The sequence below is a fragment of the Oncorhynchus clarkii genome, chromosome 6 (genome assembly GCF_045791955.1).
Source record: "Oncorhynchus clarkii lewisi isolate Uvic-CL-2024 chromosome 6, UVic_Ocla_1.0, whole genome shotgun sequence".
NCBI lineage: Eukaryota > Metazoa > Chordata > Actinopteri > Salmoniformes > Salmonidae > Oncorhynchus > Oncorhynchus clarkii.
Genome location: NC_092152.1, coordinates 80,393,754 through 80,420,841, shown reverse-complemented (window position 1 = coordinate 80,420,841; position 27,088 = coordinate 80,393,754). Strand labels below are relative to the sequence as shown.

Sequence of the window (27,088 nt, the reverse complement as noted above, 5' to 3'; positions counted from 1 at the left end):
CGTGGCAGTATACGGCACACCAACCCGTGGCAGTATACAGAACACCAACCCGTGGCAGTATACAGAACACCAACCCTTGGCAGTATACCTCACACCAACCCGTGGCAGTATACGGAACACCAACCCTTGGCAGTATACGGAACACCAACCTGTGGCAGTATACGGCACACCAACCCGTGGCAGTATACAGAACACCAACCCGTGGCAGTATACGGAACACCAACCCGTGGCAGTATACGGCACACCAACCCGTGGCAGTATACAGAACACCAACCCGTGGCAGTATAAAGAACACCAACTCGTGGCAGTATACGGCACACCAACCCGTGGCAGTATACAGAACACCAACCCGTGGCAGTATACGGAACACCAACCCGTGGCAGTATACGGCACACCAACCCGTGGCAGTATACAGAACACCAACCCGTGGCAGTATAAAGAACACCAACCCGTGGCAGTATAAAGAACACCAACCCGTGGCAGTATAAAAAAAAAAAGGTTTGTGTCCCAAGATACTTTTAAACCAACTTCACAAACTCACTACGACAGCGTGTTGACCATTAACGCTGGATGAAACCATGAGGTCCAGACAGCTGGCCTTGGAGGAGGACGTGCAGAATGTAATCCCTGTCCCTGTATAATTACACAACAAGAGTTCATACGTTTTATTTCCTGTGGGTAATGTAATCCCTGTTGCTCTATCCAGACAATGGCACATGGCCAACTCCTTCTTGACATTTTGATGACTCATCCGCATCGCCTTGTGTGTGTTATTGGTATTATGTTGATTAGCTATCAGGTCAGACAGTGCAGCGACTGAGAAAGAAGGGGAGAGAAATGAGGCAGCAGGTGGAGACAGACTCTGCTATGTTTGCATTAAATTATATTGGTTTTATTAGTAAAAATCTTAAATAAAAATGCTCACTTCATCTACAACGGTGTGGTAAACAGCAAACTAAACGAGATATTTGTCATTGTGTCACCTTGGACTGGTTTAAGCCTGGATACATGAATGCACATTTAACATTGTTGTTAATAATGAATGTGTATATTCATATACACTTCTAAAGGCAGTTAGACAGTGTTTGTAATGACTTCAAAAGCTCTTGAGTAGAGCAGTAACAGTAGATATGAGTTGCGCTGCGGGAAGACTTCTAAAGTTCAGCCCGTGGCTACGTATCATCAGTCTTCAAAGTGGAAAGCCACAACAGGAAATATGTGTCAGGACCTTAGCAGTGTGGTAGTGCAGTGTTTTTCAGCTGTGGACTATGACAGGACTTGTACATCCACCCGTCAAGGCATACCTACCAGGCTTCTAGTAGATTACAGTCTCGGGGTGAAGAGGACGAAGGAGAAAGGCCAAAGTGAAGGTACTGGTATTCCAATTGAAGAGATCCATCTTCTGGGTCAGAACGACTATGGTAGTCGGGCTGACATCAGATCAAAGTGTATTGGTAGTGTACACAGTTTATCAGATTTAATAGCGGGTGCAGTGAATTGCTTGTGTTACTAGTTCCTGACAGTGCAGCAAAAATGTCAAACAAGTATACAACTATTAATCCACTGGTAACATACACTTTTATTTTGGTATATATATATATATATATATATATATATATATATAAGCTGTTTTACATATTTATAACGGAACAGGTAACGCTATCGCCTTAGCAACAAAGGAATCCCTTCTACAGCAGACATTTATATTGCTATACGATATTTCAAATACTTTTGAAATTCAAATCATCAAGTTTAAATATTTGTAATTATACTTTACATCTAACAAACAAACTGTGACGTGTAATGCCTCATGGTGCAGTTTGAAGGAAGTTGAAGGTAGTTCTGTGAGGCATTGCTAACGAGCGTTAGCGCAATGACTGGAAGTCTATAGGTACAGCTAGCAGAGACATAAAAACGGTATCCATGAGTTCATGTGCCTCTGGGTAAGTAGAAAAAGGGCTTAATTGCCAAAATGTAGCACTATCCCTTTAAGACTTTACCAACGATGTTTATACTGTAGTACAGAGGGCCGGTTTCCTGGACACAGATTTAGCACAGTCCTGGGCAGAAAAACATGTTGAAAGAAGAATATCCATATAAGGTGCTTTTTAGTCCAGGACTTATGTCCGGGTCTGGGCAACCGGGCCTTAAGTATGATCCTTCAACTGTCACTAATCAATACTATTGAAATGTGTCAGACTCTAAGGCTGTTACGGTGTCCAGCATCACCTGTCCATGGGAGTTGTCCTAGAATGGATACTGTACCCCTGCCAACACTCCTTTACTTGGTGGTGCACAGAGAGCAACGGTTAAAACAACAACTGATATTAAAACCCAGAAACCAAAATGCTTCTGCGCTGTTCAAAAACACACAGCTAGCAGCTCAAAAGAACTGCACGCAAGACAGCGAGCGTACTGTAAGCGCTGACTGAAATGTTCACTTCACCTCTCCAAATCTCACTTCAACTACCACAGTGCATTAAGGCACCAGCACTTTGAAATGAGCTGAGTGTAACCTCAACCTAGGACAACACATGGCAGCATGGGTCTGTGAGCTAGCATGCAATACACAACTTAAAATGGAAAAACAACACTCCTATAAATCATTCCTATACACTCTTATTTTGTTAATATTATGATCTTAAAACACATTCTAAAATCACAACACAGCATTTCATCTGAGTAAGCCTATGGAAGAGTTCAAGTTGAGGTTTTCAGGTAGGGGGAGGAGGAAGATGATCACGCCAAGGCATTTGCATCCAGCTGAAACAAGGCCAAGATGTCGAGCATGGCCTGTTTGATGAGGTTTCCAAAACGATGAGAGTCCTATTGGACAGAGAGGAAACTAGCTGTTAGAACAGCCACGTTCTACAACAAGCTGATAGAACAGCCACGTTCTACAACAAGCTGATAGAACAGCCACGTTCTACAACAAGCTGATAGAACAGCCACGTTCTACAACAAGCTGATAGAACGTGTCCGTTCTACAACAAGCTGATAGAACAGACACGTTCTACAACAAGCTGATAGAATGGACACTTTAGAACACATTACATTCTAAGGCAAACTGATACAAAATAACCTATATGGACATGCAGTTGGTATCAATAGTGGCTGGTCTGCCATGAAATTCAGGTCTGTATGTTACCCAGGCGATAGCGACGTCTTTGTTTCAAGTGAGGACAGCGGATTGAAAGCAACATTCGAGATAGGCCGTGTGGATCAGCCAACTCACCGTCTCAGGACTCGAGTGCTTGCTGGAGATGTGGAAGTTAATGAGGTTTTCTCCCAAGATGATGTAGGACACACCATATCCATCATCTGCCACCTGACACACAAAGAGAGAAAACACAATCAGCGTGTGGAAAAGGATTACACTGCAGCACAGAGATAATCACACTATATCCAACTGGATTTTCAATTGCTAAAATTAGAGAAAACTTGGGCCCTTTAAGAAGAAAACATTGTTGTACAGGCTTCCCCCCACTATTTCGCAGATTTTACAGAGTTACAATTGGAATTAATTAGGCCCCTAATCTATGGATTTCACATGACTGGGAATACAGATATGCAATTGTTGGTCATAGATGCCTTAAAAAATTTGGTTGTGGTTTGGTAAGAAGAATGCCCCTTACCCTACAGGTGTGATGACTACCTCTGAGGGTTTAGAGCTTGAGGTAGTCACCTCATACAGGTACTGGGGAGAATGGCTAGACGGTACACTGTCCTTCTCTCAGCACATATCCAAGCTGCAGGCTAAAGTTAAAACTAGACTTGGATTCCTCTATCGTAAATCACTCCTCTTTCACCCCAGCTGCCAAACTAACCCTGATTCAGATGACCATCCTACCCCATGCTAGATTACAGAGACATAATCTATAGATCAGCAGGTAAGGGTGCTCTCAAGCAGCTAGATGTTCTTTACCATTCGGCCACCAGATTTACCACCAATGCTCCTTATAGGACACATCACTGCACTCTATACTCCTCTGTAAACTGGTCATCTCTGTATACCTGGCACAAGACCCACTGGTTGATGCTTATTTATAAAACCCTCCTAGGCCTCACTCCCCTCTATCTGAGATATCTACTGTAGCCCTCATCCTCCACATACAACACCCGTTCTGCCAGTCACATTCTGTTAAACATCCCCAAAGCACAAACATCCCTGGGTCGCTCCTCTTTTCAGTTCTCAGCAGCTAGCGACTGGAACGAGCTGCAACAAAACACTCAAACTGGACAGTTTTATCTCCATCTCTACATTCAAAGACTCAGTCATGGACACTCTTACTGACAGTTGTGGCTGCTTTGCGTAATGTTTTGCGTAAGATTTTTGAGCACCAGGATGAAGAACACAGACAATAAGATTGTGCGATTATGTTTTAAGGCGGCATATCACTCCCGAATCTGGTCTGAAAACATCTGACAATCTTTAATGCTACTTTAAAGCCTAATCGATTTTGAGTAGAGGGCCCTTTTGAGGTCAGGCAGGGAACTCACCGGACCAAAGCCTCCCCCACTGGACACATACTCTGGGTGTCTGGCCAGGTCAAACAGCTCCACCTGCTGGAGGGGAGTCTGACTGGTGGACAGCCTCCAGGGCTCCGACAGCACCTATGGGAGAGGACACACACACACGCTTTCACATACAAACCTCTCAAAGGAAAACTAACTGTAGAAAAAAACAAAAAACACACAAAGACCTCCATTCCCACTTTAAAAGACGAATAGTAACATCCACAAGTCAAAATACTGCATGTGACCTCTTTGAGGAAGGCCGAGTCCTCCCCCAGGTACTTGGAGACCACGTAGAGACAGAAGAGGTGGCGGTCGATGCCTCCTCCAGTCATGGCCAGCCGGTAGAGCTGCTGGTGTCTCGTCGCAGCTTCCTTCAACAGTTTCAGTCGCAGCTCTCTCTACAGAGAAGACAAGGAAAGGGGCAGACCTATTCAGTTACACAACTGAATGTATTCAACCAAAATGTGTCTGAAACAGAGGGGTAAAGGGGTACTAAGGAAAGGTGGACTCTGTCTCTTTTGGCCAAACACATCCAGATATCACAATCTAAACATTTCTCCCATGAGCAAAGATATGGAAATAGTTGGTTGCATTTTTGGGAGGCATACATTTTTGTGTGTGTCAAATCAAATCAAATTTTATTTGTCACATACACATGGTTAGCAGATGTTAATGCGAGTGTAGCGAAATGCTTGTGCTTCTAGTTCCGACAATGCAGTAATAACAAGTAATCTAACTAACAATTCCAAAACTACTGTCTTGTACACAGTGTAAGGGGATAAAGAATATGTACATAAGGATATATGAATGAGTGATGGTACAGAGCAGCATAGGCAAGATACAGTAGATGGTATCGGGTACAGTATGTACAAATGAGATGAGTATGTAAACAAAGTGGCATAGTATAGTATAAAGTGGCTAGTGATACATGTATTACATAAGGATACCGTCGATGATATAGAGTACAGTATATACGTATGCGTATGAGATGAATAATGTAGGGTAAGTAACATTTATATAAGGTAGCATTGTTTAAAGTGGCTAGTGATATATTTACATCATTTCCCATCAATTCCCATTATTAAAGTGGCTGGAGTTGAGTCAGTGTCAGTGTGTTGGCAGCAGCCACTCAGTGTTAGTGGTGGCTGTTTAACAGTCTGATGGCCTTGAGATAGAAGCTGTTTTTCAGTCTCTCGGTCCCAGCTTTGATGCACCTGTACTGACCTCGCCTTCTGGATGATAGCGGGGTGAACAGTGTGTGTGTGTGTGTGTGTGTGTGTGTGTGTGTGTGTGTGTGTATATATATATATACATAGATTTTTTTTTTTATGCCAAAAAATATGTATATTTCATGAGGACTGACACACAACTTTCCAGTTCCTGTAACGCTCACAGATCCACCATCACAGTTGAACCAAGATCCTTACCGGGTTGTCTTCCACCATGGAGCGGGCGAAGGCACAGGTCTCCACGGTGCAGGAACGCACCGTCTCTGTGCGACCCTCTCGGAACATGCGTGTCATGGACGCCTCGTACGTTAGACAGAACCTTCCCTTGTCCTGGAAGACAAATTCAATTTAATCAAATTTAATAAAACATTTATCCACTCAAGGGTGAATAAGGAAAGTCAGGTCACATTATTTTAAGAGTAAAGACTCCTGTAATGTGGTTATAACATGTTATAACTAGAGTAAAGACTCAGTTAACAGTCCTGTAATGTGTGGTTATAACATATTATAACTAGAGTACAGACTCAGTTAACAGTCCTGTAATGTGTGGTTATAACATATTATAACTAGAGTACAGACTCAGTTAACTGTCCTGTAATGTGTGGTTATAACATATTATAACTAGAGTACAGACTCAGTTAACTGTCCTGTAATGTGGTTATAACATGTTATAACTAGAGTACAGACTCAGTATTTCTTGCTGGCACAATTGAGTCTTGTCATGTTTGGTTAATAAATAATAAAAGTATGTTTGTTATAGCTATCGTCCTTGTTAAGGAGGATGTTTCTCTCATCAAACTACAGATTGTTGACAGCTACTTACAGCATCATCTCTTAACACTGGTATTCATTCACACGTCCTAAAGAAGCTACATTCCCAACCTGGGTTTTATTATATCAATCCTACCCTCCTTCCTTCCAATTGGCTAATCAGCCAACGGACTAATCCAATCAGCTGATCCTCTTTACTGTTGCCAGTCAACAGGGGCAGAGATAAGGACCCTACCCTGAAGTGAGCCAGCTGCAGGGCGATCTGGATGAAGGCATCGGGGCTGGTGCGACACTTTTTGATCAGGCCCTTCCCGAAGCAATTGAAGGGGATGATGTGGGAGTCGACGTCGTCTGCCAGGGCCTTGGCCACCATCAGAGAGCTGGCGATGGCCGTCTGACACTGAGGCACCGCACACGGGGAACAAAGACACTGAGAATCAGCCCATTTCACTTGGGGTCTCTGATGTATTTGATCAAAGAGCCTCAGTTCTTGATTTCATTTGAAGATTTGAGATGAGACAGTAGAAGGGGGGGGGGGGGGGGGTCCTCAGAAAGATTAGAGCTCAGGTGGCTTAAAGATGTGAAATCTGAAGGTATTTCTACTGTCTAATCTATTATCACACTTGTACCAAACAGACAGGATCACTGGGGATTAGATTTGATCATTATAACAAAACAAAAGGCCTGTGTGTGCATTACTGATGTGCATTAATTGATGACAATTCTGAAAACAATAAATCACATTTGAAAAGGGGAACATCCCTACAACATTGTAGTTTAACCCAAACCCCCTGTGGTAGGCTACCTCAGCTGGGATGTTCCACTGCAGCCTCTGAGGGCCTGGGAGGGACGGGTGGGGGTTTCCTTTGCAGTGGCCTTCCTCTGTGTAACCCAGCTTCACAGGGTCCATCGACAGCACGTGCTACAATTGGACAACGACATCATTTAGAGACACGCACCATCTGTTCTGCCAGCTAGCGATTCCTGATAACCGACACAGACACACTGTAAACACGAACACAATTAAAGAAGCAGAAGAGCTCTACTCTGCTTAGCTACCTCCCAGAGGTGCCCTATGATGGGGGCATCTGCCCAGCTGTGCTCCGCGTTCAGACCCATGGTCCCGTTCCTGAACACGATGAGGTTGAAGGACTTGTCAAACCACCTACAGAAAAACACAAACCAGTGCTTGAGGATGGAGTAAGAGACAAACTCTTAGTATTTCATTATAGAATATTTATTCATTATACAAGCATTTAAAAGTGATTTAATTCATAAGCATTCATAACATTTGTGAAAATGTCTTAAACAATTTATAAAAATTCAGTAACATTCATAAGTAGTTATAACAGCTTATTCTTGAACATGTTTGTAAAGGGTAATCTGTAGAATAAATGAGGTCTCAGGTAGATTATAATAATGACATTTAATTTGTAGAGCGCCTTTCCCACACTCCCTGTGCATAACATGAAGGATTGGAGCCCTCGGTCTCACCTGTCGTAACATTTGCCGTGCAGCAGGGACTTGGCGTAGCTGTCCAGGGATCGGACAGGATCCTCAGCCTTGTAACGCTGCTCTGTGTCGTCCAGGGTCACAAAGAAGGCAGCCTTCTCCACAGTGTCCAGGGCCTGCTGGTTCCTGCCCTGTCTCAGGTAGGCCTCGCGGGCCTCCGCCCAGGGCACCCTGCCAGGCGGGGTGAACATACCATTGAGGAAACTGTTTGATCAAATCATTTATTACAGGCAGTGGATTTTCACACCGCCTTCAATAGTTGGGTTGATCCAATTCGGTCTGTTTGGGGGTTGGGATTGACGTGGGGTATGGGGGGGCGTGGCGTGGGGTTTGGGGGGGCGTGGGGTAAAGGGGGGGTGGGGTATGGAGGGGTGGGCAATTTTTTTTTTTACATTTCTGTGAAATCCTCATGTCTTATTCATTGTTGGATCCAAATGTACTATATTTATTGAATATTATATGAATCCTATAATTTAAAAAAAATTGCCAATTCGGGTGCAATCATTTAAGTTAATTTCTCAGAAACGATTTCACAACAATCTGAGATGGTGGGTGTTTGTTAAGGTGTCTCTCAGTTGGTTGAGCATGGCTCTTGTAACGGGCAGTTCCATTCCAGCTAGGCTACCCATAGGAAAACGGACACGTCGCGTTAGATAAAAGCCTCTGCTAAATGGCATACATTACATGTGTAGCGTTAGCGTACCTGTCCCCAGCAGTGAGGGCGGCCAGGCACTCCTCCCCCGGCTGGGGTTCAGAGGGGTCAGCCAGGATACGCTCCATCTGTTGCTCTACGGCCCTGGGCGACAGCACCTTACCGTCGTAGAACATGGGCACCTTGAAGTAGCGCCCCCGGTGGTACACCACGATGTGCCTGCTGTCCTGCATATGCTGGATGGTGTCTGGACAAGCACAAGGGTAGAGGGACAACTTTGTGTAACTTCCAACTAAAACCTAAACAAGAATATGATTATGGCTTAAAAGGAACTCTGATAAACTATTCACACAATGTGGACCTACTGAATAATTAGCACAACAAACAGGTGGAAACTGCAGTACTACAACATGTGTAAAAAGGGGTTTTCTAGCAACTAAGACAGAGTATCAAGCAGATACCTTGGAGAGACTAAATGTGCTTTGAACTGTTGTTTCAAGAGAAAGACTTGTGAGAGTGGCTCTAAAGCACAAACTATGGTTGATGTCATTTCCAAGCAGCAGTCAGAACTGCAGTGGGATTCTTTGGCATGAAACAAAAGTTTTAAAAAAAACACACAATGAAGAGGATTGCAATGAATCATAGGAGTCTATGGGGGGGGGTCTAATTCAGGACACTTTGTAGCCTCGGTCACAAAAAAAATAGCCTGTTTTATTCCAGGGCCTAAATAGCCAAGCTGTTATGTCAACTTGGCATTGAGAAAACAGCTCCATCCTGCGATGCCAGTTGGCCTGTATGAAAGTGCACATTGCCTGGAAATATTTGTGCAAAGTCTGTACATTTAATGTTCACGTTGCTAAATAATAAAATGATAAAATAATCTGTTCAATCTGCAATTGGTTACACCAATTTGGTTGGTTGTTAGAACTGCTTTAGTCTGTGTGATTGAGAGACGGGGGAGGAAGAAGTGGCCATCTACCTGTATCTACGCCTGGGATACGACTGGTGTTGAACATACGCTCATATTGCGCTGAGCACATTGGAATGGTATTTTGAAGCATGAGCTGAAAGGCAAAAAGAAAAAAAATGAAAAATGACCAAAGCACGAAAGCCTGCTCTCCTAGAAACTGACGGGAGGGGAGCTACAGGGGTGGAGGGGGATGGGGGGGGGTGGGTGGAGGAACCAGAACGGCTCACGGGAACATTTCTCCCACGGAAGAGAAGAGAGGAAAGACAGATGGGTGGGGATTTTAAAAAATAAAAAAAATTGAAGGGCATGATTGGAGGGGATGGGGAAGTGTTTGAGATAGCTGATCCTATTTCACCAGCATGTTACAGACTTGAGAAATATGGGTCAAAATAAACTATATTTCTGGACAAAAACACTAGGTGCAAAAACAGTAATTCCAGTAAGGACTTACAATCACTTACAGTGTCAGACAGTACCAAACAGTTATGAATGCAGGCCAAATGGGTGATACACGAGTTTGTTTTTAATGGAACATGCTGGTGAAACAGGAATTCCATGGGGACAAGAATGGGTGGGAGGGATAAGGGGTGAGCTGGATCCAAAGTTGGTCTGTGACAATAACGCTCCCTCCTCTTACCCCGTTCCAGGCCTGGGAGGCGGGACGTATTGAACAGGCGCTCCCATTGGGCGGAGCAAAGAGGAACTCTTTTATCCAGTGCAAAGAGCTGCACCAGAGAAAACATCCCGTCCGCAAGTGTGAAACAGAAACAACCATATTTATGTCATGTGGTATTAAATACAGGAGGGAAGAGGAACACACATTGTGGTCATAAAGCAAATAGATAAGAAGCGGTGACCAAAAGTGAAGGCTATTTACCGGTTTGATCTGCGCTCGGTCCAGCATTCTCCTGTACAGCATGATGGCATGGATAGCATTGCCTGCCCGAGCAGCCTGCAGACTGGTGGGGAACACATACAGGAAGTCCTAAGAGAGAGGAGTGAGAATGGAGAAAAAGATGACAATCACTGAATGAATGAGAAAAAAAAAACCTACAAGGGATAAAGAGAAATATTGCCAAGAGAATCTGATCAAATAGAGTCTGATGAAATTGCCAAATTGGTAAACATCCATAAACAACATATAATAATATTAATAACACACTTATCAAAGACAGTACAGTATGAAAATAGGCTAAAAGTGCTTCTCCAATAGAAATCCCTGATCATACTTGTAGGCGATGTCATGGAGGCGTTGGCTAGCTAAGCTCATGAGTAGAAACACGTCATCGGGTCTAACGGTCGTCTCCGGCCGAACTGAGCATGTGCAGGCTGTCCTCTCAAAAGTACTCCTTTCATATAACATTTAAAAAACGCCACTCGCACATCTGAGCTGTCTTTGTTGCAGGTGCATGGAGACAGTTGAATAAGATGAGAAAAAAAGAAGAAACCTGCACACGGCTCTCGCTAGCGCCACGGCTCTCGCTAGCGCCACGGCTCTCGCTAGCGCCACGGCTCTCGCTAGCGCCACGGCTCTCGCTAGCGTCACGGCTCTCGCTAGCGTCACGGCTCTCGCTAGGGTCACGGCTCTCGCTAGGGTCACGGCTCTCGCTAGGGTCACGGCTCTCGCTAGCATCACTGCTCTTTAATAAGCTATACGTTTCGGCCATCGATATGATCCCTGCAATCTCTCATCAATGTCCTCTCTGGACTAAATCCTAATTATGATAAGTGTACCATATTACATATTGGATCGTTAACATTGCAGTTTACCTATAAAATGGGCTGACTGGGCAGCCCAAAATATATAAATGAGTTCTCCACAATAAATTTCAAAAGAAAACTAGTAAAAATAGACAAGATCCTGCAAACATGGAGTTAAATACCTGTCAAATTATGGGAAAATTGCTCGCAAAGTTCACTGCTCTCGTCAGCATTACCGCTCTCGCTAGTATAACTGCACTCGCCAGTATCCCGCTCTCGCCGGTACCTACCGCTCTCGCTAGCATCACCGCTCTCGCCGGTACCTACCGCTCTCGCTAGCATCACCGCTCTCGCCGGTACCTACCGCTCTCGCTAGCATCACCGCTCTCGCCGGTACCTACCGCTCTCGCTAGCATCACCGCTCTCGCCGGTACCTACCGCTCTCGCTAGCATCACCGCTCTCGCCGGTACCTACCGCTCTCGCTAGCATCACCGCTCTCGCCGGTACCTACCGCTCTCGCTAGCATCACCGCTCTCGCCGGTACCTACCGCTCTCGCTAGCATCACCGCTCTCGCCGGTACCTACCGCTCTCGCTAGCATCACCGCTCTCGCTAGCATCACCGCTCTCGCTAGCATCACCGCTCTCGCTAGCATCACCGCTCTCGCTAGCATCACCGCTCTCGCTAGCATCACTGCTCTCGCTAGTCTTCCATGGCACAGAGTATATAAAACAATGCAAGATTCAAGACTATTGTACAGAATTCTTGCAACCAACAAAATGTTGAATATTTGGGGCATACAATCATCGCAGCTCTGCAGATTTTGTTGTGAGGATACAGAATCAATAGACCATTTGTTTTGGTATTGCCCTCAGGTAGCCTGTTTCTGGTCTCAGGTTCAGGAATGGCTGAAAAATCAGAACATTAATCTCAAATTTACCCTAGAAATAGCATTGTTGGGAGATCTGGAGAGACCAGGTCAGTCAATTACTAATCTTCAACTCGCAATCTGTGGATTCTATTCGATTAGATAAGACTCAAAGTGTGTTAGACATCACAACATAGTTGAAAGATATATGGTGCATAGAAATCTGAAGAGGGTGGCCAGCAGAGATAGGTGGGATGGGCTGAGGGGAGCTGAGGGTTAAGATGAGGAACTGGAGACAAGTGGGAGTGGAGTTGCTGACTGGGGGATAGAATGACAGTCAAAGACAAAAGTAAAAAATGATATTGCCTGAGGCTGATGCCGCGCAGGTGCTTGTACACACGCATATACACACACGCATATACACACACGCATTCAAATGCACACTTGTGCACATACACACGTAAATATTGCCACACATGCACCGAAATGTATCCAGTTGGCCTTGCTGTTTAGATTACTGTTGTCCTTGATGTCTGTTGTTTTCCTTTGGTTTTCTCTTTTGTTCATTTTGTTGGTTTGGGCATTGGGAGACGGTGGCTTGGGAGATTATATATAATGCTAGTTCTGACTCTTACCATTGCATAGTAGTTGCTGTTGACCATGATTGGTCCACGGCCTCTTAGGTAGATGTACTCCTCCCACCAGTCACTGACCTGAGAACAGCAAGAAGATGGACATGTCATACAAAAAGCTATGGAAAATGAATGAAGCTATCTAAGAAAATCTGATGAAAACAATATTTAATTAAATGTGACTTACATAGTTTGTAGCCCACCAGGATTTGAGTTTCAGGTACCACTGAAGTTTAGGACCCAGGCCTTTCTCAAAATCCTTGGCAAGACCCTCCATCCTCAAGTACTGTTCGTCGTCCATGAGCGGATGGGCAGATTCAAGGTACTGGCAGAGGAAACATGTACGACAATCTAACATTGCACACCTTCAGGAGTTCTATAAAATAGCCACATTGTACCCCTCTAGTAAATGGTTTTAATTATTATTATTATTATATATATATTTTTTTTAAAGATGGTTAAGTGGAGCTGTGTTTTGTTTCTGTCACTCACTCTATTGATGGTGTCTTTCACCGAGGGCAGAGGGAGCTGTGGTAACGATGTCTGGAAGCTGTACAACTGGGGATTCCGCCTCCCGGAGAAGATTTTCACCAGTACCTGCACTCACAATTATGGGCTGGTCTGTTAAAGGAGAAGTCTACCTTCAAATAAAAAGGATCATATATATATATATTTTCTTTCCACCAGTCTTCTGTTTATTTGGTCTGGGGGAGATATTTCTGACATATGATCCTTCTAGGTATAATATTTCGGTAGCCCCCACCTCTACCCGGCATTGGTTCCCCACGAGGCAACAACTGACATGGTCGTTTGCAGTCGACTCACCAGCCAGATGCGTGTCCTCCATGACACGGTGCCGTGATGGGCATACATCCATCCATGCCAGGAGAGCAGCCACTTGAGTGCAGTTCGCATGGTGAAGAAAATAGCCACCCAGAGCCCTGTGCCAACTAGCACCCCGCCAACCACCTGCTGTTTCTCAAAGGACATATAGCGACTGCAAGGAGAGAGGCAAAGCATCACTTACTGGCCATGAACATCAGGCCATTGTCATTTTATCTATGGTGATTCTATTTTTTTTTTACAAAGTTTAGTCAGCATCATTGGGATAGCGAGTTGAGACTTTACCTAACAGGCAGGTGAGCACCCACTTTGGTGAACAGTGCCAAGGAAGGGTCAGCTTGGACGTACTTTGCCCTCCCCATGTACAGCCCCACCACTAACATCAGGCCGGTGGGACTGCCAGGGTACACCCCGGTCATCACCCCATTCTGTGGAGGAAATTATATTCATCTGTTTTTAACACATCAACGTCACTGTTGGTTGTATTTACGTGATCTGATGTTGTTGAATGTCTGTATAACTTGGTATTGGTATTGCCTGATGGCAAATTTCCTTTGAGACAAAGTTTGAATACAATTTAAGTGTTGGAGCACCTTGAAGCGGATAAACTTTTTCTTCCAGGAATGCAGGCCAGACAGGTAGATTTGTCTCAGGGCCTCGTGGCTCAACTGCAGATCAATGCCATCTGGAGAGACGGTGAACTGGAACGCCACGGCCTGATGAGCTTCTGCCATGACTCTGCCAGAGGTATTATACAGTCAAAAACACATGACAAAACATCACCAAAACATCATCACATGATAAAAACTGAAGAACACAGGCAACTAGAATAAAAATGACCTTCCCTCGTAAGCTACTTAGGTAGAAAGTACTCACCCACTCATGAGCTACTTAGAAAGAACCTTCTCTCAAACAGATGTGACAAGTGGGTGGGAAACATTTGTTCCATTCAGTGAGCAAAAATCTAGTAACGTGATGGTGTGATAAAGCAGTGCTATTTGAGTTTGGCCAATGACAGATGCGCAGCACGACTGCATTAAAACACAGCCTGAAACGCAACCAACCTGAATCAACGGAATCATGGTCTCCAAGCAAGATATCAGCACATACAGAAGGGGTTAGTTATAAATATCGTTGATGTCAGCTAACGTTAATACCGGATCAACTTTGTGAATTCCAAGGCAGAAAGATACTAGCCAGTTGCCTTGTTTGGTTAATATCTCTAGTTGTGACATTCATCCGTTAACTAACTGTCCGCGAATACTGTCATTAGCTAACTAGCTAGCTAACGTTAGCTAGCGGCAAATTGTGGGAAGCGCTGGCTATGTTAACGTTAGCTAGCTATATAACGTTAGTCAGACAGCTAGCTAGCTAAATAGTTTGATAGCAGGTGAAATCAACAATAAAACTCACGTAGTATCTTCAAATAGCTCCTTTTCAAATATGTTTTAGTTCAAAATCATTTCAGTAGCGATTTCAACGACACGCTGGGTAGTAGGCTACGTCGGACGCTCTGGCACGTTCCAGGGGGCATATTCAAGGCTGACTGTCTATCCCAAGGGGCCACGGTTCCGGTCTAGATCACGGGTTCGACTGCTCCTACAGTTTGGCTTCGGTACTGCAGTTTAACTGACACCCGTCCCAGAAAGCGAATTTCCATAAGACCACATAGTGAAGTCAGATTTGAAAATGCATAATAAAGACATTATGGGCAGGAGCTCACATTTTCTCCGGTTCGTATTGTAGAATGTTAGCTCAAAAAGTATTGTGGAGCTCCTGCACCTAAAGCTTGTACCAGAACCTTTTTCAGTCCAAGTCAAGCACTGCACTTTAGTCATCAGCTTTGTGAACAAAACATCAATTGAATTATTCAAATAATTGTCACTGACGCAGATTTTAAAAATGTATCACTCACCGCCAAAGATATTAAACATCCAATGTCTGCCATGTTTTTGGATGACGTAGTCGCTGTTTGCGGCACGGCGGGTTGTCCAGTACCTGCCTATCCTTTCTTTGGATTGGTGGATACATCTCATTAGTGTAATTATTTTTTTGAATATTTGATGAGGGTTGTTGAAAACAACTGCCTCTATTCAATTAAGAGACATGCTATGCTACCAGCCTCATGCCATTGTAACAGTATATCTTTCCGTCACTCTCCTTGCCCCTATATGGGCTCTGCACACATCGAGAACAGCCACCCTCGAATCATCGTTACCCATCGCTCCAAAAAAAGCCGCGGCCCTTGCAGAGCAAGGGGAACAACTACTTCAAGGTCTCAGAGCGGGTGAAGTCACCGATTGAAACGCTATTAGCGCACAACACCGCTAACTAGCTAGCCATTTCACATCGCTTACACTTTGTTTAAACAATATGGCATGAGGGGGTGCGGTATATGGCCGAAATACCAAGGCTAAAGGCTGTTCTTGCACGCAACGCAGAGTGCCTGGATAGAGCCCTTAGACGTGGTATATTGGCAATATACCACAAAACCCAGAGGTGCCTTATGGCTATTATAAACTGGTTACCAACGTAATTAGAGCAGTAAAAATACATGTTTTGTCATACCCGTGGTATACGGTCTGATATACCACGGCTGTCAGCCAGTCAGCATTCAGGGCTTGAACCACCCAGTTTATAAATATGCATAACCATCTTGAGACTGATATAAAGTGTTTTTTTCTCAAAGTTGCCGGGATACCACGTGTCCTACTTATATCAGTAAACTCGTAACAACTTGAGCATTATGAAATGTCTATTCAATCAAATAAACCAAATAAGACATACATTTTTTTTGCTGACCAAAATCGACACTTTTTCATTGATCTCCATACAAAAACTCCTTAGTTGGTGGGCAAAACAACGAAACATTGCCACCTGCTGGAGGGAGACAGACTTTCTGCCGAGTTGGGCGGGACGGGACACCACCTCTCAACACATCCCTGTAACTCTTTTAAAGTCAAATCTCTTACACCCAAATACTTCTCTGCAGCTGCAACCACAACCTTTATTTTCTGCTATCTTACTTTCCATCCCTGCGGTACAGTTGATAACCATTGCTATAAACACTAAGAAGCCAATCTTACCTAAGCATATGTCAGTCGTTGGCCTATTTCTCTGTGTTGGCACAGATCTACTACTCACGCAGATCCTCTCGGGATCCCTAACCCTTGACCCATCTTCCTCTACTTTCTTCACTGCCTCAGCATACGACGCCCTCAGTGCTACTCTAACCCTGGTAACCTCAACCTGCCTCTCTCGCACTGGACACTTCTGATTCCCTGCACCATGAGCACCCCTACAATTAACACATACCACTTCTCTTCCTATATTACACACTCCTTTGTCTCATGCCCTTCTACACACCTAGGGACCACCCTCCTACACACTGCTGCCACATGTCCTTCTACACACCTAGGAACCACCCTCCTACACACTGCTGCCACATGTCCTTCTACACACCTAGGAACCTCCCTGCTACACACTGCTGCCACATGTCCTTCTACACACCTAGGAACCACCCTCCTACACACTGCTGCCACATGTTCTTCTACACACCTAGGAACCACCCTCCTACACACTGCTGCCACCTAGGAACCACCCTCCTACACACTGCTGCCACATGTCCTTCTACACACCTAGGAACCACCCTCCTACACACTGCTGCCACATGTCCTTCTACACACCTAGGAACCACCCTCCTACACACTGCTGCCACATGCCCGTAAGCTTGACACCTGTGACAACGTAATGTATTCAGCACAAAATCTCCTACGGGATAACTGAAATATCCTAACATCACTTTGTCGGACAAAGACTCAACATCAAAACTCAAAAGAACAGACAATGACTCTTCTGTTTCAATAGTCACACCACCCTGTCTGCGTCGCATCAAACGACGAGCATCACAAACACCGGGAATCTTCCCCTTCATCTGCTCCACCTTCACCTGCTCCACCTTCACCTGCTCCACCTTCACCTGCTCCACCCTCACCTGCTCCACCTTCACCTGCTCCACCTTCACCTGCTCCACCTTCACCTGCTCCAACTTCACCTGCTCCACCTTCACCTGCTCCACCTTCACCTGCTCCACCTTCACCTGCTCCACCTTCACATTTACTGCTACCCCAGTAATCACTCCTTTCCATGGCACCCTGTTCTTGACAGAAAAAAAAGTCGCCGCTCTTGTCCTTATTCGTGTGGCGGAGAGCGCTGACTCCCTCTGACCAACAGAAACACAAACAATTATCACAAGCACACTTCGGGTTACCTTCAACCGACTCCTCAGCACCCAACTCCATTTTCACGCACCCTAAAACCACATATGAATCAGCCAAAAGGCAGGGGTCCACTTTCTCCAAAAATGTTACTCCTACCGTAACAGACTCATCTTTATCCTGACCATCGGTGCAAGGCTCGGGCTCCAAGAACCTCTCCAAACCTGCCACCTCTGGTAATTCGCCCTCATTCACTTCCATTTCACCTCCAGAACTGGATCCAGCTTACGGCTCACTCTGTTTGTACTTTCCACCAGCCTTCTTCGACCTACCATCTCCCTTATTTCCCCCCACCATCTTCAACAGATTCAATCCCACCCTCTGCCTCCCTCCCTCTCTTCAACCTCCACCTCTTTCCTTCCAATCTTCCTCGGTATTCCAAGTATACATCTCCTTGTGATATAATGCACTTCCCCCAACATACACCTCATTCTTGCCCTCTCAAGGGGACGCCATTTCCTCCTCCATTGATCAAAGTTGCTATGACTGGAACTCGATGCTAATGCACATGAGATGTTGGTCCTTATAACCTGGATGCAACCCGGATATAGACGGTCCGTGTATCGGCGTATACGAACGCTAGTAGATTACCTTGAGAAAACTAAGGTTGGACATCTTGGATGCAGTCTCCAGTTGTTATTATACCTCAGTGGTCTAAGTTGGGCAGATAAACCTGTATGGGTGTAAATCATTGACATAATGATTTGAGCACGTACAATAGATTTGTAGTTGTAAACACAATTTGCAAGTGTGTAACTGATGAGTTGTGAACATGAAGAGAGAAAAAAAGTGTAGTTGTAGGTTAATATTTGTAAACAATAATTGCACCTGAGCATGTCAATTTTGCCCTCAGACTTTTGGCAGTACTATAGTGCCCTACTGTGACAAAAATATGTGTAGATGTGCAAGCAAGGAGAGAGAGTGCAGAAGCTCTGAGAGGTGGGACCTGTTTCTTATAACCAATTAGATTTGGTTTTCATAGACCAGCATACTCTACACTGGTTGGTTGGTTGGTGACAGCTCACATGGGCCGTGTTGTCTAGCGCAACCACCTGTCAATCACGACGTGCGTCACCAGAATGTCCACCAATGAATCCTAGCTGTTAGCTGTCATAGTGGACACGTTTAAATGTCTTTCTTTCGTGGCTAGGTAGCAAGTCTTTTCTTATTCTTTGTAATACATTTTGGAAGCAAATGTTGTTGTTTTTAACATTATTTAACTAGGCAAGTTATTGTGCAAGTCATTGTTATTAAGGATTTGTAACCAACGTTGTAGTCTGATACTAGCTACCAAAATCGATTAAGTAAAGTTATTTTGCAAGCTATTTAAATTTTTAATCAAAACGCTAGCTTAATTCTGTATGGAGCCGTAGCTAGCTAACGAGTATAATCATTTGACAATAAATCATTCACCTGCTAAGACCAAGTAACAGACATAAATCCCATGATTTAATGATCACCCAGTTAGATCTGGAGTTTTAGTAGAAGCACGACTGAAGGTAGAAAATCATTTATTTGGCTTTGACATTGGCTTTATTCTGTACCGCCCTTTGATTAATGTAAAATCTAAACAATTTACAATTGTCTGTAGGAGTCACAGAGAGGGTAGTAGAAAGACTTACTTTTGTAGGTATTAATTGAGGAACCAGGTGAGGAGGGACACAGTCTTGTCGGCCGTCAGGTCCTCTGTAGCCAGTTCCTGCACCCTCACGGACACAGTGTTGTGGTAGAGCTTGAAGAACCTGCCAAGGTGTTGGGATGCACTGCACCAGTGTCACTGTGGCCTCCAGCCTTGCCCATGGCATGCTGCAGCACTACCCACAGTTGATTGGCCAGGTCGTCCGACAGGCCGTACACCTTGACAAAGTACAGTGCATTTGGAAAGTATTCAGACCCCTTGACTTTTTCTACATTTTGTTACGCTACAGCCTTATTCTAAAATTGATTAAATTGTTTTTTTTCCCTCATCAATCTACACACAATACCCCATAATGGCAAAGCAAAAACAGGTTTTTACACATTTTTAGCCCTGAGACACCCCTCCTGATGACTCCTACCAATGCACTTAGTCCCTATAGTTGGGTCTCTGGTTAGTTTAATTTATACCAGCCACTCGGGTTCCCGATAGACTAATTAACCAGATGCTAAAAATCCTCAATTAATCAAGTCTATTTCAGAAACCTAGAGTAAAACGCAATGTATTTGTATGTATTATGGATCCCCATTAGCTGCTGCCAAAGCAACAACTACTCTTCCTGGGGTCCAGCAACATTAAGGCAGTTTATACAATTTTAAAAACATTACAATACATTCACAGATTTCACAACACACTGTGTGCCTTTAGGCCCCTACTCCACCACTACCACATAGCTACAGTACTACATCCATGTGTATGAATAGTGTGTGTGTGTGTGTGTCTTTGCCAATGTTTGTGTTTCGCCGTTCCCTCTGTTCCATAAAGTGTTTTTTTCATCTGTTTTTAAAAATCTAACAACTGCTGCATCAGGCTACTAGCTGCCACCAATCCCTTTTTCATTTTCGTTTGTTTTGGTCTAATTGTTTTCACCTGTTCCTTGTTGGGGTTTTGGGGTGGGTATTATTTAAGTTAATTTAGCCCGCTTGTGATTGTGCGGGCTTGTTGTCATTGTACGTTGGAGGTATATTGTTAATTTTGGGTTTTCACTGACGGGTTTATGTAACAGTGGTCTTTGGGTTGTGTTGCGCCTGTGTTTTGGCTTCACCCCATTTTTGTACCTGTTTCTGTTTACTGTGGACATTAAAGCGTTTTTTCCCGTGAAACTTCTGCTCTCTGCGGCTGACTCCACACCCATCACTCTCCTGACGTTACAGCTGCTTTGTTGTCTGAAAGCTGTATTCAGATTATTGCATGGTTTGCTTTTTCCATAAAGCTTTTTTGAAATCTGACACAGCGGTTGCATTAAGGAGAAGTGTATCTATATTTCCATGTCTAACAATTGTATTTTCATGGACATTTATAATGAGTATTTCTGTAAATAGATGTGGCTCTCTGCAATATCACTGGATGTTTTTGGAACTACTGAACGCCAATGTAAACAATTGTTTTTATATACAGTGCCTTGCGAAAGTATTCGGCCCCCTTGAACTTTGCTACCTTTTGCCACATTTCAGGCTTCAAACATAAAGATATAAAACTATATTTTTTTGTGAAGAATCAACAACAAGTGGGACACAATCATGAAGTGGAACGACATTTATTGGATATTTCAAACTTTTTTAACAAATCAAAAACTGAAAAATTGGGCGTGCAAAATTATTCAGCCCCTTTTCTTTCAGTGCAGCAAACTCTCTCCAGAAGTTCAGTGAGGATCTCTGAATGATCCAATGTTGACCTAAATGACTAATGATGATAAATACAATCCACCTGTGTGTAATCAAGTCTCCGTATAAATGCACCTGCACTGTGATAGTCTCAGAGGCCCGTCAAAAGCGCAGAGAGCATCATGAAGAACAAGGAACACACCAGGCAGGTCCGAGATACTGTTGTGAAGAAGTTTAAAGCCGGATTTGGATACAAAAAGATTTCCCAAGCTTTAAACATCCCAAGGAGCACTGTGCAAGCGATAATATTGAAATGGAAGTAGTATCAGACCACTGCAAATCTACCAAGACCTGGCCGTCCCTCTAAACTTTCAGCTCATACAAGGAGAAGACTGATCAGAGATGCAGCCAAGAGGCCCATGATCACTCTGGATGAACTGCAGAGATCTACAGCTGAGGTGGGAGACTGTCCATAGGACAACAATCAGTCGTATATTGCACAAATCTGTCCTTTATGGAAGAGTGGCAAGAAGAAAACCATTTCTTAAAGATATCCATAAAAATTGTTGTTTAAAGTTTGCCACAAGCCACCTGGGAGACACACCAAACATGTGGAAGAAGGTGCTCTGGTCAGAATTGAAAAAAAATTGAACTTTTTGGTAACAATGCAAAACGTTATGTTTGGCGTAAAAGCAACACTGCTGAACACACCATCCCCACTGTCAAACATGGTGGTGGCAGCATCATGGTTTGGGCCTGCTTTTCTTCAGCAGGGACAGGGAAGATGGTTAAAATTGATGGGAAGATGGATGGAGCCAAATACAGGACCATTCTGGAAGAAAACCTGATGGAGTCTGCAAAAGACCTGAGACTGGGACGGAGATTTGTCTTCCAACAAGACAATGATCCAAAACATAAAGCAAAATCTACAATGGAATGGTTCAAAAATAAACATATCCAGGTGTTAGAATGGCCAAGTCAAAGTCCAGACCTGAATCCAATCGAGAATCTGTGGAAAGAACTTAAAACTGCTGTTCACAAATGCTCTCAATCCAACCTCACTGAGCTCGAGCTGTTTAGCAAGGAGGAATGGGAAAAAATGTCAGTCTCTCGATGTGCAAAACTAATAGAGACATACCCCAAGCGACTTACAGCTGTAATCGCAGCAAAAGGTGGCGCTACAAAGTATTAACTTAAGGGGGCTGAATAATTTTGCACGCCCAATTTTTCAGTTTTTGATTTGTTAAAAAAGTTTGAAATATCCAATAAATGTCGTTCCACTTCATGATTGTGTCCCACTTGTTGTTGATTCTTCACAAAAAAATACAGTTTTATATCTTTATGTTTGAAGCCTGAAATGTGGCAAAAGGTCGCAAAGTTCAAGGGGGCCGAATACTTTCGCAAGGCACTGTAAATATGCACTTTATTGAACAAAACATATATATATTGTGTAACATGAAGTCCTATGAGTGTCATCTGATGAAGATCAGCAAAGGTTAGTGATTAATTTAATATCTCCTACTGTATATTTCCTAATCACCCTTTAATATCTCCTACTGTATATTTCCTAATCACCCTTTAATATCTCCTACTGTATATTCACTAATCACCCTTTAATATCTCCTACTGTATATTCAATAATCACCCTTTAATATCTCCTACTGTATATTCACTAATCACCCTTTAATATCTCCTACTGTATATTTACTAATCACCCTTTAATATCTCCTACTGTATATTTACTAATCACCCTTTAATATCTCCTACTGTATATTTACTAATCACCCTTTAATATCTCCTACTGTATATTTACTAATCACCCTTTAATATCTCCTACTGTATATTTACTAATCACCCTTTAATATCTCCTACTGTATATTTACTAATCACCCATTAATATCTCCTACTGTATATTTACTAATCACCCTTTACTATCTCCTACTGTATATTTCCTAATCACCCTTTAATATCTCCTACTGTATATTCACTAATCACCCTTTAATATCTCCTACTGTATATTCACTAATCACCCTTTAATATCTCCTACTGTATATTTACTAATCACCCTTTAATATCTCCTACTGTATATTTCCTAATCACCCTTTAATATCTCCTACTGTATATTTACTAATCACCCTTTACTATCTCCTACTGTATATTTACTAATCACCCTTTACTATCTCCTACTGTATATTTCCTAATCACCCTTTAATATCTCCTACTGTATATTCACTAATCACCCTTTAATATCTCCTACTGTATATTCACTAATCACCCTTTAATATCTCCTACTGTATATTTACTAATCACCCTTTAATATCTCCTACTGTATATTTCCTAATCACCCTTTAATATCTCCTACTGTATATTTCCTAATCACCCTTTAATATCTCCTACTGTATATTTACTAATCACCCTTTACTATCTCCTACTGTATATTTACTAATCACCCTTTAATATCTCCTACTGTATATTCACTAATCACCCTTTAATATCTCCTACTGTATATTTACTAATCACCCATTAATATCTGCTACTGTATATTTACTAATCACCCTTTAATATCTCCTACTGTATATTTACTAATCACCCTTTAATATCTCCTACTGTATATTCACTAATCACCCTTTAATATCTCCTACTGTATATTTACTAATCACCCATTAATATCTGCTACTGTATATTTACTAAACACCCTTTAATATCTCCTACTGTATATTCACCCATGTTTTTAACATTTAACATATTTAACCTTTACATTATTATTTTACTAAATTCTAGTCCCAATTTGTTTCTTCTTCTTTTCTTTAATCAATGTCAATTCCCTCTCGATGTTCATTCTTCATTGTGCTCTGTGTGTAAGTGAAAGTTAAACTTCTTCGTGTGTGTGTGTTTGTGTGTATGTGTGTGTGTGTGTGTGTGTGTGTGTGGTTGTATGCAAGTGGATCCTTCCTACCCATGCCCTCTGTCACTACAATGCCTACTACTCTTGACAACACGATGTGATTGGCTGATACTTAAAATACCTATCCAGAAAATAGAATGTGTGCATAGCACAGTAATATGGCTATTGCTAATATTTTATATCACCACGGGTTCAGTGCAGGCTCCTCAGAGGGCCATCCTCCTCAGTGAATTATTATTTTTTTTAAATAGTGAAACATTAAAGAAGTTATCCTTTTTACATAAAACTATACTGACTATATTCACGTCACTAAATAATTGATTAATACACACTGTTTTGCAATGAAGATCTACAGTGGCCTAAACAGCACTCTGTTGGGTATTACCGGGGTGTAGCCAGAGGACAGCTAGTTTCCGTCCTCCTCTGGGTACATTGACTTCAATACAAAACCTAGGAGACTCATCGTTTTCACCCCCTTCCATAGACTTACACAGTAATTATGACAACGTCCGGAGGATGTCCTCCAACCTATCACAGCTCTTACTGCATGAACTGACATGCTGTTCACCCAATCAAAGGATCAGAGAATCTAGTACTGAAAGCATAAGCTACAGCTAGCTAGCACTACAATGCATAAAATGTGGTGAATAGTTGACTTAAAGAGAGACAAAGACAATAGTATATTTAGTTGTATTCTTTTCACTAAGCTAGCGAATGCAGCTAGCTAGTTTAGCCTACTCAAACACCCAGCTCAAACAGAGAGGGATGCTATGTTAGCTAGCTGGCTATGGCTATCCAACAGAGAGGGATGCTATATTAGCTAGCTGGCTATGGCTATCCAACAGAGAGGGATGCTATATTAGCTAGCTGGCTATGGCTATCCAACAGAGAGGGATGCTATGTTAGCTAGCTGGCTATGGCTATCCAACAGAGAGGGATGCTATGTTAGCTAGCTGGCTATGGCTATCCAACAGAGAGGGATGCTATATTAGCTAGCTGGCTATGGCTATCCAACAGAGAGGGATGCTATATTAGCTAGCTGGCTATGGCTATCCAACAGAGAGGGATAGTATGTTAGCTAGCTGGCTATGGCTATCCAACAGAGAGGGATAGTATGTTAGCTAGCTGGCTATGGCTATCCAACAGAGAGGGATAGTATGTTAGCTAGCTGGCTATGGCTATCCAACAGAGAGGGATAGTATGTTAGCTAGCTGGCTATGGATATCCAACAGAGAGGGATGCTATATTAGCTAGCTGGCTATGGCTATCCAACAGAGAGGGATGCTATGTTAGCTAGCTGGCTATGGCTATCCAACAGAGAGGGATAGTATGTTAGCTAGCTGGCTATGGCTATCCAACAGAGAGGGATAGTATGTTAGCTAGCTGGCTATGGCTATCCAACAGAGAGGGATGCTATATTAGCTAGCTGGCTATGGCTATCCAACAGAGAGGGATGCTATATTAGCTAGCTGGCTATGGCTATCCAACAGAGAGGGATGCTATATTAGCTAGCTGGCTATGGCTATCCAACAGAGAGGGATGCTATGTTAGCTAGCTGGCTATGGCTATCCAACACCGGAGCCCTTCCAAGTCAAGGTAAGCTGTTGGTTTTATTAATTTATTGCCACCGGGGCCGCCGGTGTAACTGCTAAACGGCTTGCCGACTGTAAACTGTACTGCATGATTGTAAAGCGTTTACTAACGTGTTAGTTCCAGTAGCTATGTTGACTATGACGTTATTAGCTAATATGGTGACAACGATGTAGGCTGTGTGTAGCTATTAGTGGTTATGATATGAAGGTTTGGCTTAGAACGTTTTTTTTCCACCTGGTCACAGACTGCTGATGTTTTGTGCACTGAAGTCCACAAGCGAACTGAAAAGGTGAGAGGAGGACAGCATGTAGATGTGAAAAGGAATTATGCAAAATACAAAATGTTCATGCTTAACATAGCCTTGCAGTCCACCTTTTTGGTATTTTGTACCAGTTTCCATCACTGTGGTAAAGCTGCCTTTACTGGTTCTAGCAGTGTACCTTTCTTGCTGCCAGCTCTTTGCAAACTGTTGGGGGAAAAAATGTATTTGACCAAATACATTGCTATTTCTCTGTAAACAAATTAACAACAGACTTTCAGCATGCTTATAGAGAAGGGCACTCAACATGTACTGCACTGACACAAATGACTGATGATTGGTTGAATGAAATGTATAATAAGATTGTGGGAGATTACAGTTTTTTTAACCTTTATTTAACTAGGCAAGTCAGTTAAGAACAAATTCTTATTTACAATGACGGCCTAGGAACAGTGGGTTAGCTGCCTTGTTCAGAGGCAGAACGACCGATTTTTACCTTGTCAGCTCGGGGATTCAATCTAGCAACTTTTCGGTTACTGTCCCAATGCTCTAACCACTAGGCTACCTGCCGCCCCCACCATAACCTGTTGTTGAGAAAACGTATGTGGCGTTTCAACATCTGCCATATCGTGGATTTAGAGCTATGTCTAATAGAACTCAGTGGGCTTTCTTTAATGGAAGCTTCACTAAGGTCAAACATGTAAAGTGTGGTGTACCACAGGGCAGCTCTGTAGGCCTTCTACTCTTTTCTATTTTTACCAATGACCTGCCACTGGCATTAAACAAAGCATGTGTCCATGAAGGCTGATAATTCAACCTAATAAGCATTAGCAACTACAGTCTTGCTCTTCATTGTAATCAAAGGGCTAATATAAATTATATGCATGCCAGTCTCTCTTGGCTATGAGTTGTGGAAAGACTGACTATGTCACTTCTTGTTTTTATAAGAAAAATTGTAAATACCAAATTGTTTGCATTGTCAACTTACACACAGCACTGACACACACACTTACCCCACCAGACATGCCACCAGGGGTCTTTTCACAGTCCCCAGGTCC

General features: G+C 43.1%; 1 protein-coding gene across 2 annotated transcripts; it reads right to left on the bottom strand.

Moving 5' to 3' along the window:
* Window positions 1-1,559: 1,559 nt before the first annotated feature.
* LOC139411684 (carnitine palmitoyltransferase 1Aa (liver)) lies at window positions 1,560-15,274 on the bottom strand. Of its 2 annotated transcripts, none has more exons than XM_071158317.1 (19): window positions 15,110-15,274; window positions 14,290-14,434; window positions 13,982-14,124; window positions 13,679-13,850; window positions 13,346-13,450; window positions 13,041-13,178; window positions 12,857-12,934; window positions 10,530-10,637; window positions 9,662-9,746; window positions 8,734-8,929; window positions 8,013-8,201; window positions 7,578-7,683; window positions 7,324-7,440; window positions 6,754-6,918; window positions 5,946-6,077; window positions 4,764-4,916; window positions 4,501-4,614; window positions 3,236-3,328; window positions 1,560-2,826 (listed from the first exon to the last, which is right to left on the bottom strand). In XM_071158317.1, exons 2-19 carry the CDS (start codon window positions 14,428-14,430, stop codon window positions 2,740-2,742), a joined length of 2,322 nt encoding a protein of 773 aa, XP_071014418.1. In that variant the 5' UTR covers window positions 14,431-14,434; window positions 15,110-15,274; the 3' UTR covers window positions 1,560-2,739. The 2 variants fall into 2 exon arrangements, with proteins under 2 accessions (XP_071014418.1, XP_071014417.1); XM_071158316.1 differs by lacking the exon at window positions 9,662-9,746 and adding an exon at window positions 10,290-10,377 and having other exon boundaries at window positions 15,110-15,219.
* Between the last annotated feature and the right edge of the window lie 11,814 nt (window positions 15,275-27,088).